The following is a 16,012-nucleotide window of genomic DNA, read 5'->3' on the forward strand; positions in this document are numbered from 1 at the left end:
GCGCCTGGCGGCTACATGGAGAGTGTCAGGTTGGTCCCTCCGATTGATCTTTGCCGTTTCGCTCTCCTTCCCCGGGCTCCGCGGTGCCAGCTTCCTGGGGCCTCACTGGGGAAGGCTGGAGTGCCCGAGGGTTCTTAAGTTGAGTCTTTAAATAATAATCATCATCCTCGCTGTTTACCAACTTGGGTAGGAGTTAGGCTCTGGAAGTGGAGGCGGAGAGGGAGTGGAGGGGTGGGAAGAAGGAGCTTCAGGCCTGTGGGTCCTGGAAGGAGAGAGAGTCGCCCCCCCTCCTTGCTCTCTCGCTCTTTTTTTAAATGTTCATGGGTGGGGTATAGTTGAGAGTTGGAGGAAGTCCTGCCTGTGTGTTTCTCTCGCGCGCGCTCTCTCTCCCCCTCTCCCTTCGCTATTCATTTTCTGCTAGTCTGGCCTTCACGAGCCACTTTGGTAAAGCCCTCGCGATCACTCCATTCGGGGGACGTATCTGGGGTGTGATTTATGTCACTTTCAGAGCGTGCGAAATATACAAGGAGCCTTCCATCTCAGTGTAGCCCGTGTGGATGTTTCTTTGCTTCTGATAGTTTTGTTTCTATATCTGTCCAGGCTATTTTCAGCTTAGCTGTTCAAATGCAAGGAGTTCACACACTGTAAAGGGGGAGGGGGAGGAATGAAGCCCCAAGCCAGAGCAGGCAGACGGGTGAAGGGAACACTCCGCCAGGTTGGGGATTCTAAGCCGCTGTTGCATTACTTTGCTGGTTAATTAAGTAGTGAGCTGGGTTTGGGTTGGACATACTGCAGACTAGGAATTGCCACGGGGTCCTCCGTTTGAAACAGCCTTGAAGGTAGCTAACTCCACTGTCAGAACTGTATGAAAGACCTTCAGTAGAAACGGGACTCTCTCCCCTCCTCCCCCCACCCTCCCCCAACTGTGATGGGAAGGATCGGACCTTTAGGAAGTGGGTGGTAAAGTTTTAGAGCAAAGTACATATAGACTCTTCCTTTGGGATTAACTCCTTCACGGCCTGCCAGTTATAACTAAAGTATCTAATAATTTTATGTTCTTGTCCAAATAGACCAAATGTTCTAATGAAGCCAATTTAAAAATGCAAATCACCTAATTTCCATAGATCCCAACATTCTGAAAGTGACACATTTGGGGGAAAAATTAAGCCTGATAACAGGAAACGTGAATCATACTATCAATGACTAATCTGCTTAAGAAAAAAAAAGTAACATTTATTTTATCATTAGGAAGTCAGTGTTAAGCCATTTTTTAAAAAAGTTTAATGCAAGTAACATTTTTATTTTTGAGGCGGATCGGTTTTGCTTTTTGTTTGAGCCATTTTCAGAGATTTTATTCCAAGAGGGGTGTGTGTGTGTGTGTGTGTGTGTGTATGTGTATGTGCAGCCTAAGGTGGTTAATGTGGCAAAGTGCTCAGGCTAGCCTGTCAGTGTCAAAAACCTGAAACCTGATCATATTAAGATTCTAGTGTAGAGTTGGATATGTTGCTGTTATTGTTGGGTAAAAGAATACAAAACTTTCTTGAACGTTAAGCCTCATCATTAAGTAAATCAAATGGAGACAGGAGTGCATTCCCCTAATTGATACCCTTTGCGTAAATTAGAACAGGTCTGTATCTATTTTATGTGATTCTCTGTAGCTGCCTGCCTGACACGTTTCAGTGGAAAGTGTGTAAAAATGAAACCAAAATACAGACTGCCTACCAGAGACACTGGCTTGCCTTACTCCAGAATGTGATAGAGCTGAACTGAAAACGGATTGGGCTGACACTTGATAATCAAAGTTGATTTATTGTTCATTAGTACTGCATTAGCCCTTTCAGGCAAGGCAGTTATTTGTGTAGTGACCTGTCAAAAGTGAGACTGCAAACACCTGTCATTTCTAAGGCATTAGATAAGCAGCGAAATATTAAGACGATGCAAATAAAAATACATTTAAATAGGTGACGGGCCACACAGTTAAACATATTTTCAAAAGCAAAAATGTATGGGTCAGTACCAGGCCTATAAGAAAGAAATCTATTAAAGCTTTTTTTTTTTTTAACCCTAAAAACTACGTACAGAATGAAAGTAGTGAGCTTTATATTCTGTTTGCCTGAAGAACTTTCTTTCCTGCCCAGAGATGCAGTTTGTCTGACAAAAAGTTGGTCAGTTCAAGAAATGGGGACCATAACATGTCAATTATTTAATCAGACTAATTTAAGGACGGTAGACTTCTTGTTTGTGTTTTATTATTTTTTTTAATAAACGTATTTTGTTAAATGAAACTTCTGAGCAGGGCTTGATGATATGAAAATGTGATGACATCATAGCTAAGCTATGATAATGTCGATAATACTGTCAAGTGCATTTTCTGCAACATTGTTGCACTCTGGATTTTTTTCCCCCCTCCCTCCCTGGAAGGGAATGAGCTCATGACATGTAATAGAAAACAACCTAAGTGTTAAAAGAAAACAAAATCAGTGAACTTTTGTCTGCAGCCATAGAAACGTGGATTAACTCATATTTTTCCAGGGATGGAGTGGAAACATTCTGCATGAGGATATATAATGTATTGTCTTCTCTGAATTTTCATTTGACAGGGATTTTAGAGGCTGTGATCTTAATTAAATCTAAACTAGCTGAAATAATGCATCTAAAGGCATGCAGTGTTGCGTAACCTTGCTTAGTTGGTAAACCATAAATCATCAGAAAGCTTATGATAGGAATAGTTGGTTTGAATTTTTTTTTTTTTTGGTTGTTTGCAGCTAAATGCACCTTTAAAAACAAAATCCTGCACAGAACTGCCTTGCATTTGCACATTGTCAGGAGCTGTCACTTGAAAGATAAACTCTTTTATGACACTGACCAGTTCTGCAACTTTTCAGCCAGCCTCCAACACACGCACACAATTGCAAGAAACAGTGAAATTAAAATTCAGATCCATTAAAAGCAGTGAAATCCCAGATTTGCCTTGGCTAAAAGTGATGTTTGGGTTACCATGTTTCTGAGACACCCAGGAGAAACATTGTGACCATCTTCTCAGCCCGTAGTACAATTTGAGTCAAATTTGAATTGGCAGCAAAGAAGGTTGGAGAAATTCATTTTATTATTTGGTTTAGTTGGGGGTGAACGTCACTAAAAGGAACCATAAAATCATGCTCTCAGTAACTGGGCAAATAATGACCGGTTAAAATCCACTTCAGGTTTTTGTGATTATAAATCACAACACAAGGAATAATGCAGCAACAGTTGACCAAAGAAGGTTAAAGTAGATAAATACACAAATGGTATCTCTGTGTATGTTACCTGGTAAAATGCACATTAAATAAGTCTCCGATGGTGAGGCATGATCATTAAATAGCTTTATTAGTTGTCAAGGTTTTATACAAATCTAATGCTTTCAAATACTGAATTATTTACTTTTAGTGCCTTTTAAGCAGATATTTTTAACTGCTGCATGGGGGGGGGGTTACCTACCTATATGGTTTAGCAGAAGCTGCTCCCTGTCTTGTGATAGCTTGGTTTTACATATTTCTGCATGCCGTCTTTTATAAAAAGATAGGACTTAACATTGCTGGTAACTGGAGATCTTTTGGGGGCAAAGAACTGTAGCTTTTGGTGGACCTTTCTGACTAGATTTAGGGATGGTCTTAATACCATAAACTAAATTTGTTTTCTGGTGAAAGGTTTGTTTTCTTAAGAGCAACTTAATGTTTCTGGACACCTGTTTTAGTCCTATCTGAATGCACGGTGTGTTCTCTCACCACCCATGGTATTTTGCATTCCGCTTTATTTTCCGTCATTAAAAATAGAAAACTCAGGTAACTGGGAGTTTAAATAATCCTCTGAAGATTGTGGGGACTTGAATTACCTGAGAAGAGCTAACGTGGGCCTCTACTTTTGGATCCTAGGAATAATCTCCTCTTAGTGCTTCTTCCGACCTGGCAGTTGTTTGAAGAGAAATTAATTTAAAATGAGAAAAAAATGCATCCTGAACACATGCGTTTTGCCTCATTTTCAAAGACAGTGCAAAGCAACTAGTCAGTGAAGATGCAGGCTAAATGTTCTGGTGCGCTTTTTAGAATACCTGGGTATCATGTTTTAATTTTTAAGCTTTATCTCGCCCTTAAATCTGAAACATCATTGTTCAAATAACTGAGAACAAGGTAAATCAACAACATCAAAAAGGTCGGCTTCTGTGATTTCTCAAGGGCTTGTTATTTTGTACTTCCCAATTCTATTTGATGTCTTGACAAAACAAGATGACACAGGGGAGAATACATTAAATTTTGATTTTTTTCATCTAACCTGTTACGGTTGTGGCAGCTTAATTTCTTGTACTTTTTCTTGAAGATGCCTTTTTGTACAATTACTCTAATTGTCACCCCACTCCGTGCATGGGTTTCCCATTTGCCTGGATTTTCCTAGGCATTTTTGAACACATTTTGACCTTTAACATGTAGGGAGCCTTAGACTGGCTTTGTCTTCATTAGAAATAAATCAGTGAATGGTGAGATTGTCAAAGAAGCAACTGATGTTTTCTCATTAGAATCTAATTTGCACCCCTTAGCTTAACTGTGATGTCTAAGGTGAAGGTGTTGGAAATAGGCGTGAGAAACTGCACAATTTGAGAAACTTCAGTTGTAATTCTACAAAGTGATGGCTCTGTAAGCAAGGCCTGGTGAAACTTCTGAATGATCCACATTTGGCCTACCCGCCTGTTTAAATTCAAGGGTAGCCCTCCTCCCTATCCCCAACCCCCCCAGCAATAATATAGGAGAAAAATACATATTTACAGTTAAACTGTCTAGGTTATTTTCTATGCTGGTTAAAGCGTAAAGAAAGAACAACTGTAAATTTAGTTTGGGGTACTAGAAAAATCTTTTTTTTTGGGGGGGAAGACCTAAGATAAGCATTCTAATTTTTTTTTTCATTTAATTAGTCACCACTGACCTACAACTGTATCCACAAGTTGCCTTTCCTTATTTTAATCACTATGTGTCTGAAATAGATGGATACAGTTGTCTCTTGCTTTCTTTGGGTAACATTTCAATGTAAGAGAACTTACTTAGCCAAGGTCTCTTCCTTTCCCCTCAAGAACTAAAGATGTAGGGGTAGCATCTTTCCTGAGGTACTTTCTTGAAGTAGTTCTCCCGCCCCTCCTTTTTGCAGCACTTAAAAATGACTTGTTGTTGTTGTTAATATAAAATGTCATAGCATGTTTGATTCATATGCACTAAATTGTTTTTGACAAAAAGTTGGTCAGTTCAAGAAATGGGGACCATAACATGTCAATTATTTAATCAGACTAATTTAAGGACGGTAGACTTCTTGTTTGTGTTTTATTATTTTTTTTAATAAACGTATTTTGTTAAATGAAACTTCTGAGCAGGGCTTGATGATATGAAAATGTGATGACATCATAGCTAAGCTATGATAATGTCGATAATACTGTCAAGTGCATTTTCTGCAACATTGTTGCACTCTGGATTTTTTTTCCCCCCTCCCTCCCTGGAAGGGAATGAGCTCATGACATGTAATAGAAAACAACCTAAGTGTTAAAAGAAAACAAAATCAGTGAACTTTTGTCTGCAGCCATAGAAACGTGGATTAACTCATATTTTTCCAGGGATGGAGTGGAAACATTCTGCATGAGGATATATAATGTATTGTCTTCTCTGAATTTTCATTTGACAGGGATTTTAGAGGCTGTGATCTTAATTAAATCTAAACTAGCTGAAATAATGCATCTAAAGGCATGCAGTGTTGCGTAACCTTGCTTAGTTGGTAAACCATAAATCATCAGAAAGCTTATGATAGGAATAGTTGGTTTGAATTTTTTTTTTTTTTGGTTGTTTGCAGCTAAATGCACCTTTAAAAACAAAATCCTGCACAGAACTGCCTTGCATTTGCACATTGTCAGGAGCTGTCACTTGAAAGATAAACTCTTTTATGACACTGACCAGTTCTGCAACTTTTCAGCCAGCCTCCAACACACGCACACAATTGCAAGAAACAGTGAAATTAAAATTCAGATCCATTAAAAGCAGTGAAATCCCAGATTTGCCTTGGCTAAAAGTGATGTTTGGGTTACCATGTTTCTGAGACACCCAGGAGAAACATTGTGACCATCTTCTCAGCCCGTAGTACAATTTGAGTCAAATTTGAATTGGCAGCAAAGAAGGTTGGAGAAATTCATTTTATTATTTGGTTTAGTTGGGGGTGAACGTCACTAAAAGGAACCATAAAATCATGCTCTCAGTAACTGGGCAAATAATGACCGGTTAAAATCCACTTCAGGTTTTTGTGATTATAAATCACAACACAAGGAATAATGCAGCAACAGTTGACCAAAGAAGGTTAAAGTAGATAAATACACAAATGGTATCTCTGTGTATGTTACCTGGTAAAATGCACATTAAATAAGTCTCCGATGGTGAGGCATGATCATTAAATAGCTTTATTAGTTGTCAAGGTTTTATACAAATCTAATGCTTTCAAATACTGAATTATTTACTTTTAGTGCCTTTTAAGCAGATATTTTTAACTGCTGCATGGGGGGGGGGTTACCTACCTATATGGTTTAGCAGAAGCTGCTCCCTGTCTTGTGATAGCTTGGTTTTACATATTTCTGCATGCCGTCTTTTATAAAAAGATAGGACTTAACATTGCTGGTAACTGGAGATCTTTTGGGGGCAAAGAACTGTAGCTTTTGGTGGACCTTTCTGACTAGATTTAGGGATGGTCTTAATACCATAAACTAAATTTGTTTTCTGGTGAAAGGTTTGTTTTCTTAAGAGCAACTTAATGTTTCTGGACACCTGTTTTAGTCCTATCTGAATGCACGGTGTGTTCTCTCACCACCCATGGTATTTTGCATTCCGCTTTATTTTCCGTCATTAAAAATAGAAAACTCAGGTAACTGGGAGTTTAAATAATCCTCTGAAGATTGTGGGGACTTGAATTACCTGAGAAGAGCTAACGTGGGCCTCTACTTTTGGATCCTAGGAATAATCTCCTCTTAGTGCTTCTTCCGACCTGGCAGTTGTTTGAAGAGAAATTAATTTAAAATGAGAAAAAAATGCATCCTGAACACATGCGTTTTGCCTCATTTTCAAAGACAGTGCAAAGCAACTAGTCAGTGAAGATGCAGGCTAAATGTTCTGGTGCGCTTTTTAGAATACCTGGGTATCATGTTTTAATTTTTAAGCTTTATCTCGCCCTTAAATCTGAAACATCATTGTTCAAATAACTGAGAACAAGGTAAATCAACAACATCAAAAAGGTCGGCTTCTGTGATTTCTCAAGGGCTTGTTATTTTGTACTTCCCAATTCTATTTGATGTCTTGACAAAACAAGATGACACAGGGGAGAATACATTAAATTTTGATTTTTTTCATCTAACCTGTTACGGTTGTGGCAGCTTAATTTCTTGTACTTTTTCTTGAAGATGCCTTTTTGTACAATTACTCTAATTGTCACCCCACTCCATGCATGGGTTTCCCATTTGCCTGGATTTTCCTAGGCATTTTTGAACACATTTTGACCTTTAACATGTAGGGAGCCTTAGACTGGCTTTGTCTTCATTAGAAATAAATCAGTGAATGGTGAGATTGTCAAAGAAGCAACTGATGTTTTCTCATTAGAATCTAATTTGCACCCCTTAGCTTAACTGTGATGTCTAAGGTGAAGGTGTTGGAAATAGGCGTGAGAAACTGCACAATTTGAGAAACTTCAGTTGTAATTCTACAAAGTGATGGCTCTGTAAGCAAGGCCTGGTGAAACTTCTGAATGATCCACATTTGGCCTACCCGCCTGTTTAAATTCAAGGGTAGCCCTCCTCCCTATCCCCAACCCCCCCAGCAATAATATAGGAGAAAAATACATATTTACAGTTAAACTGTCTAGGTTATTTTCTATGCTGGTTAAAGCGTAAAGAAAGAACAACTGTAAATTTAGTTTGGGGTACTAGAAAAATCTTTTTTTTTGGGGGGGAAGACCTAAGATAAGCATTCTAATTTTTTTTTTCATTTAATTAGTCACCACTGACCTACAACTGTATCCACAAGTTGCCTTTCCTTATTTTAATCACTATGTGTCTGAAATAGATGGATACAGTTGTCTCTTGCTTTCTTTGGGTAACATTTCAATGTAAGAGAACTTACTTAGCCAAGGTCTCTTCCTTTCCCCTCAAGAACTAAAGATGTAGGGGTAGCATCTTTCCTGAGGTACTTTCTTGAAGTAGTTCTCCCGCCCCTCCTTTTTGCAGCACTTAAAAATGACTTGTTGTTGTTGTTAATATAAAATGTCATAGCATGTTTGATTCATATGCACTAAATTGTTTTCCATCCCAGCTACAGGAGGAAAAAGGTTGCACAAGGAAAAAGGAGGCATTTTCTTGATTTAAATAATAATAAAAAGCATAGTTGCTAGGTTGAAAAGATTAGTGCTGTTGGGTGATTATTTTCCTGTGTAGCTTCTTCCATTGTTTCCTGTATTTAACAATTGCTAATGGAAGAAGTGATTTAATTTATGTAAACTTTACATTTTTATGCAAATTAAGCTGATATTTATTAGAGCTAAAACAATTATGCTGGCACTTAGTAGAGTAACCTTGTATGCCTGGAGAATGTTACAAGAGAGCAGTTGAGGTTCCACTAATACTTCTGCTGTAAACAAATAGGAATTTATGCCACTTTTTAAAAAAATTTAAAAACAGAAGACAAAGAGGAGATCAGAAAGCTTTGCTAGAGGTTACTTATTAAGAATGATAACCTGAAATAACTCCTGATTGGCAGGCCAGGCTTGGCCTTAGAATTCTTAGTGAAAGAAAGATAGCCTTTCTTGATAGAATGTAATAAACAAAATGATAAAAAATGAAATGCTAATTGCGTTTTAAAGAGGTCTCTTTTTTTTCTAAAATTTTAATAGGTGGTTGTATTGTTACTGAGAGAACAGTTATGCTAATGACTGACTACTTAGATGATTTTGCATTAATATAATAACCATTACCTGCCTTAATGCTTTGTACAGTATTGTGGCAAAATAGCTAAGTCTAAAAAGAGTAATACAAAAAGCAGAATTCCATAATGAAACATGGAATTATACTTTCCACATCAATAACATGCTTTTTTAAAAAAATTTTGAAGAGCGAAATATTATGTCAGAAATTATTTTCTTCCCTTTTTGATATAGCTGTGTTTCATGGTACCTGGTTTGGTTTGTTTGTTTTTATTTTAGTAATATGGAAACTAGATAGAAGCTCCCTGACTTTTCTGTTTACCAATGTATTTGTTGTATCCAGTGGCTTATTAATTATGAAAATTGTTGTTTATTGCAGGGAACCTGCACTGGGGATGTTTATTTATTTATTTATTTTTAACACAGATTAGCTTCTATATAGTCATATAATAAAATTTCACCTAGTGTGTGTTTTTTTTAACATCTACTTTTTAAATTTTTGGGTTGCTTTTGGCATTCTCAAGCCTTCTAATTTAATATGTTTTGCTCTTGTTCCTTGATTAACCAGATGGTACTGCCTAACCTGGTCAGTTACCACCCAAACACAGCCTGAAATTTAGAAGGGCTGTTAGTTTTCTGGGACACGCGTGGTGAGTGATCAGAGGTTAAAAACAGTGTCTAAGTGTTAATCAGATGAGTGGAAATAAAACAGGGGTTAATATTTTCATCTCATTTTGATCACTTGTACACATAGCAAACACGAGAAGATGCTGAGGTGCCACATTTCTCTATTTACACTGGGCCGTATTTACTTGTAGTGAACTTGAACATAAACTAAAGAGAGAAAAATGATAACATGTTATTTTCAGGATTGTGTCATCTCCCCTCCCACCCAATTCCTTCCATTGTCTCCTAGATTAGAAATAAGTAATTGTTTCTATGAGTGTTTTTATTTGTTTGTTTGCTTTTGTAGACCTTTCCCCTCCCACTACCTACCCTCCCCATTGGGAATAAAAGAAAATAATAAGGGTTATTATTTTTAATAGTCTGGAAGCATTCGAATGATACAGAATCATTTTGAGAAAAAGAAAACTGTATCAGGCAGAATTTACACAGCAGTGTATGGGCTTTTAACAGCAGTTGTTAGTGCTAACGACATTTTCCCAGTTGCTGGTATTAAGGTAGCAACAGGCCTGTACTAGCCGTGTTGCAGTGGCCCCAGAACAGCTGTAAGGCTGCCATTCCAGCAGGTAGGGAGCACCTGGGACCAGCCACACCCAGTGGGTATCAGTCAACAGGGTACCATGCTGTGTGTTTTTTTAATTCTTGATTTCCTCTTGAAACGCAACTAAAGAGTGTGAACAGTGTGTGTGTTTTTAAATTCAGTTTTGTATGCTAGCATTCTTTAAATGTCTGCCAGAAGTTTAATTTGAATTTCTGATCCCTGAAGGCAGCTAGACAGAATCATTCTAGTTCTTCATAAATTGCCTTCTATGATTCATTGTTAACTCATAAAACACTCATTTCTGTGGACTCAAACAGTTAAGGTAGTTACAGTATTGGGGATATCATTTGTTTGTTTTTTTTTTTTTCTTTGCCTTATATTTAGATTGTCTTTTGAAAAAGAAACAAGAACAGACTTGAACTCATGGTTGTGGTATGAGCCCTGTAGCACAGAAAATATCAAAAATGAATTTTTTTTTTTTAATCCCAAGAAGGGTAAGGGAGATGGCATGGGATTGGAAAGAAAAAGTTTCATTTTTTTTCCTGAATACTCTCAAAGAGGGGCCCATAAATATTAGAATGCTGTAGTTAAAAACTCACATGACTGTTTTAAATACTATTGATTTAAACCACTGGCTAGATTTTATGAATCAAAGTGTAATTTCTAAGCTTTGGCCATATTTCTCGATGCTAAAGCACTCTCTCTCGTGTGCCTTTAGCTGCTTTCCAGACATTCAACACAGGATTAAATGATAGTAGTTACAGTGATCAATAGGTTAAGACTGCTACAATCACTCTTGCCGCTAACGACCTCAGTAGTAATGGGCAATAAAGTGTGGGCAATAATAGGCTCTCGCTGGTACTGCCTGCCCTTTGATTCCTGGTATTAGTAGGGACTAGCTACATGAAAAAGTTGGACATTGGGAATTAAGGTAGTGGATAGATAGGCTATAATTCTTAACTATTTAAAGCCTTAAACTGCTCAGATTTTTTTTTTTTTCTTTTTGTCTTTTCTACTCCCACTACGGTTGCTGGTCCATTGGAATATGTTTGCTAAAGCTGTCCATAACGTGTTTTCATGACATGTTGGAGCAGAACCTTGGGAGACATCTTGGTTTGATTATGTTGATGAATGAAGCTGGAGCCTGCGTTGGAGGCCCAGAACGAACTGGTGTGAAAACGTGGTCTCAGATAGTAAAAGCAGAGTTAAGACCTTCAGGTTGGAATAGCCCACTTCTGATTATGCGAAAAGTCATCAGCCAGTTTGGGGGATTATTGAGGCTTCTTACTGCTGTCCTTCCTTTGGCTGGGCCTGCTGCTTTAAGCATTCATTACTCATCAGCATCTCCATCAAAGTGTCCAAAGGGAAAGGAAGGGGAGACTCAAGTTCATTTTGGTTTTCTGTAACACAACTGCAAAAATGAACTAACAACTTGAGAAAAGTCTATTTCAACCATTGGCTCTATGGAAGAGTTTAAAATTTTTCTGCGTGTCAGTCCTTTCTCCGATCTCTTTTTATCATCATTTGGAACGGTGGTGTATCTCATTTAAGAAGATGCACACAATTTTACTAGAGTCTGGAAAAAACTATTACAGGATTAAAAAAAAAAACTTGATGTAAATTCTGTATTATAAAAGACACTGATTTTTAGTTTGTAGTTGGAGAGTTGTGACAGTTGTTTCATCTGGGTGACCTCTCCCCCAGTCAAGATGTCACCCCTTAAAGTTTACTTTTGTCCTTTCTAAGCATAGGAGTTCCATAGCTCTTTTAAAAAATTATGACCAGGAGATGATTTCTGTGATCATTTCTGTTATAACTCTGTTAAGTTCACGTTCATCACCAGTTTAGATTTTACACCGCCCTATTCCTGTCTGCTTTCCTGTTCATCACCATCAGAAATTTGGCTCAAGAGTATTTATATTGTACATCGTCCAAGAAACGCAGAGGAAAAAAGAAACCTTAAACATGGTTCCTTTGTTTGCTTAATCAAACCTCCCTATGATGATGCAACTCTCAAGGAAAAGTAAACTTCTATTGTGATCTGTTGGCTTTAGCTGCTCAAAAGCTAGTGATTGGCACCCAAAACACATTTTTAAAAATTCGAAAAGCTTCTTCTGTATGGAGGCACCAAATACTAATTGGCATTAATTTGTAGCTGGTTAGATATTTTGATAATGCTTTCTTAGTGTTTGCCCTAGAGTGAATGCAGGCTCACTGTTCCAGTCGTCGGTGATATTTTGTACTGTGAATTATCTTTTTAAAAGGATAATTTATCCATTCATATACATCTGTCCCTTTTTGCATATAAAAATATTCCGACGTGCCCATCTGTTTTAAATTGCAGTATCTCCGTCTACACTTAAAAGGCCACTGCAATAGGAAGAATTCATGGATGACCTTCCCGTGTTGGGTTAATGAAATTTTTTGAACGTCGTAGCCAGTGTTTTCTAAACACGGGAAACTTGCACCTCCACATCTCCACACATACAACAGGCGCACAACAACAGTGGTGAATGTTCACTGTACACGAATCTGACCTTCAGGAACCATTTTTAGTTCATCAAAATTAGTGATGCTGAGAAATCGGGACATCAGTGCATAATGACTGTGAAATTAGGAATGAGAGCTCGCTATGCAAATGACAGGACAAATCATGTGAAAAAGTCAAGATAAACTGCATATTAAGACATTATGTTACATAAAATTAATACTGCATTTCTTCCTTTTGCTTACTGCTCTCCTGAAAGATTTTTTTTTTTTAATTCTTTTATCTTCTGATCAGCTATTGTCTGCTGGATTTTTTTTTTTAAGTGGCTCACAGGCAAAGTGCAAAACATGTTATTACCTTTTATTGTAATACATGAGATGACAGCAGATCCTTTTTAACAAAGTATATCCTTTACTGCTTCTAGCTTCTCGCTGTCACATGTTTGATTAGAAACCAAAGAAAAGTAAGATGCTTAAATATTACTCTTAGGAGACATACAGGTTTTGTCTTTTCTTTCATTGTTTTTTTTTTATTTTTTTCCTTTCCTTATCTTTTTTATGGGGGGGTGATTTTTCATGAAATAGTCTTCTTGCATTACGGGGACTGACAAAATGGTTCTCATGTAGTCTGCAAATTAAACACAAGTGCAGTGATTATTTTGAATAGCTAAATTACATTCTAGAAAGCTTGCAGAATTCATAGCATTGTCATTAGGTATCCGCTTGAATACAATTTGTGTAACCTTGGCCAAGACAGCCTGTCATTTTAATGTCAGTGTTTTATCTGAACAAGACATCATCCTTTCAGATACAGTGCGCAGGTTCCTTGCAAAGATGCCCGTGCAGAAACGTGTTAACAGTTGCAAATATGAAATGCTATCAAGTTCATCACTGTAGCTGTTTGTCACTGAAATGTCATGGAAAGCAGCTTTTAATGGTACCGCACATAATATGAAAGAATCGAGACATCTGTAAGCTGGGTGAATAAGGAAGGGGGGTAAAAGGCGTCACACGAAGGGTCTGAGTTTAAGTTCCGAAGGTGCGGCCAAGGTTCCCTTACCCGCAAGACTAAGCATTCATTGATTGTGCTTAAAATCGCTGTCCGTGGAGAAGCAGGTCCCATGAACTCCAGCTGAAAAAGATAATGGTTCCCATTTACCTTCTTTCTGAAATAATACTTCAAGTTGGGGTTAGCTTTCTACAGCTCGTTGCTAGTTCTCTAGTCATTGAGATGGTTCTAGCCCAACTCCAGGGAGCATGTACGAAGTTCCTCCTCCTTATGTGACTGTAAGCCTGTCTGGGATACCTCGTCAGTACACTCAGAGGTTGTCTTACTTATTTACATTGTGAATGCACTCCATAGTAGATTAAATAGGATTTGTTGCCACAGCCCCTCTGGATAAGTACGCTCTGCACGGGAAGCTGGGGAGTTCTTCAAGCAGGCTGATAGCAGCCTGCTGGTGCACCTGGTATGTGCGATTTCCCGGCTGCCTATTGATCTTTCATTCACGTTCTAGGTTCCCGTGTCAGTGGCTATGATGACACCTCAAGTGATCACTCCCCAGCAAATGCAGCAGATCCTCCAGCAACAGGTGCTGAGTCCTCAGCAGCTTCAGGTTCTTCTCCAGCAGCAGCAGGCCCTCATGCTTCAACAGGTAATTGTCCTTCCTCCCCCTGCAGCTTCCGGTAAAACCCAGGGCCCACCACTTGCTCCACTCAGGAGTCCCTCTTCACCTGATCAGCTCTTTTTCCTTAAAGAAAAAGCAGAGCCTGCAGGCGGGGCAGCACTCAGGCCTTGCCTGCATAATCATTGCATTAGCATCCCCAGAAGAGAGGAGTCCTGGCACAGGGACTAGGGCCTGGGCCTGGGGAGTACCCGATGGACTGAGATTAGGGCTGTAATTGGACTTGGTAGAAATAAGATCTTTTCAGCTTACGTGGCTTTACACTCTTTTCTTTGGTAAGCCCAGGGGCTTCTAAATGGTGTGAATCAAAGCAAAATGAGGAACACATTGGGAGCAGGTTTAAAGATGACAGCTCTTGAAGTCCCCATTTCAACTCAGAAGCTTGCAGAATTAAAAAAAAAAAAAAGAAGAAGAAGCCCTAACTAAGTAGTTTGGAGTTACTTGATTTTAAGGGGCAGAGTTAATTGTATTTCTTCTAAGCATGCTGAAATGAACTCCTGGCTATCACTGTGCTGTGGGGTCCTAATATTCAGACTGAATGGGCACCTGACCAAATAGGGATTTCGCAGGTGCAGTGGTGGGAACTCCAGGCGTGGGACAGTGGGGACAGGAGGCAGAAGGAGTTCCTCATGCCAGTGGTACCACACTGTACACCACCACCTACTGCCCATCCCTATCGTGCAGAAAGTGTGCACTGGGGATTCACCAGACTCTCTCAGCCAGGGCATCTCCGTTTTGCTGTACAATCAAAGGTCATTCCTTGCCGTATTTTAATTAGTTTGTGTAGAAAATGGTATGTTTTTCATCAGTGCATTTTGGAGATTACTTTTCAAACAATAATGCCAAGAATAGTCCATGTGCACTGAATTTATTGTCGAGTTTCAAACTAAAGGTCAGGCCATTACTGATAAAAGGATGCTATTTTTCAAATCGCAGTTAGCGTGTGGCACCGAAAGGGACAGTGGATTGGCACTCCTTCTGTGACTTACCGTCCTCTCTTTCCTTTGTAGCAGCAGCTTCAAGAGTTTTACAAAAAACAACAGGAACAGTTGCAGCTCCAACTTTTACAACAGCAACATGCTGGAAAACAGCCGAAAGAGGTACCGACAATACATATTTTACTTTCAAACCGCAGATCCCAGAGGACGATCTAGTGGCTATTAAACTGTCATCCATCTTTTACACGATTGCACAACTGAGTTGACTCTATCGGTCCTCAGCTTTCAGACCGAGGGTTATTGTCCTGTTTTCTCTCAGATTTTTCTGGGTTCCATTTGCTTTCTGCCACATATTTTATAATGCTGCTGCCCATGGACCTGTGTGAGAATCAGGTGAGGGATCGTGGGCAGAACTTTCTGGAACTCCCTTTGCAAACTGACAGAACCGAGGGCCAGAACGGAGCTGGAGATGGGAAGTGCTTTCAGTCAAATTTTACTTGGATGCACACTTCAGCTTTTCTTCTTTTCCAGCTTAGAGAGTCTGGGTGTGTGGCGATGGCCTTTTCCACTGGAAGAATAACCTCTTGCAGGTTGGGCAAACAAAGTTGAAACAAGGGGCTGGCTGATGCCATGGTGGTTAAGGGCGCTGGACTCCCACATGGCCAACCGTGGTTCGAGTCCCAGACCTGGCGACTTGCCTTCTCACTTCTCTGTCT

General features: G+C 39.0%; 1 protein-coding gene across 1 annotated transcript in view; it reads left to right on the forward strand.

Annotated features, from left to right (window-relative positions):
- Positions 1-16,012, forward strand: part of FOXP1 (forkhead box P1) — a 759,404-nt gene that overhangs the window by 637,242 nt on the left and 106,150 nt on the right. The window contains exons 9-10 of the mRNA XM_006158051.3: positions 14,191-14,328; positions 15,369-15,458. Coding sequence (XP_006158113.1) covers positions 14,191-14,328; positions 15,369-15,458 — 228 coding nt within the window. The remainder of the gene's footprint in view (positions 1-14,190; positions 14,329-15,368; positions 15,459-16,012) is intronic.

This window comes from Tupaia chinensis, unplaced genomic scaffold, assembly GCF_000334495.1.
Source record: "Tupaia chinensis unplaced genomic scaffold, TupChi_1.0 Scaffold000570_1, whole genome shotgun sequence".
Taxonomy (NCBI): domain Eukaryota; kingdom Metazoa; phylum Chordata; class Mammalia; order Scandentia; family Tupaiidae; genus Tupaia; species Tupaia belangeri.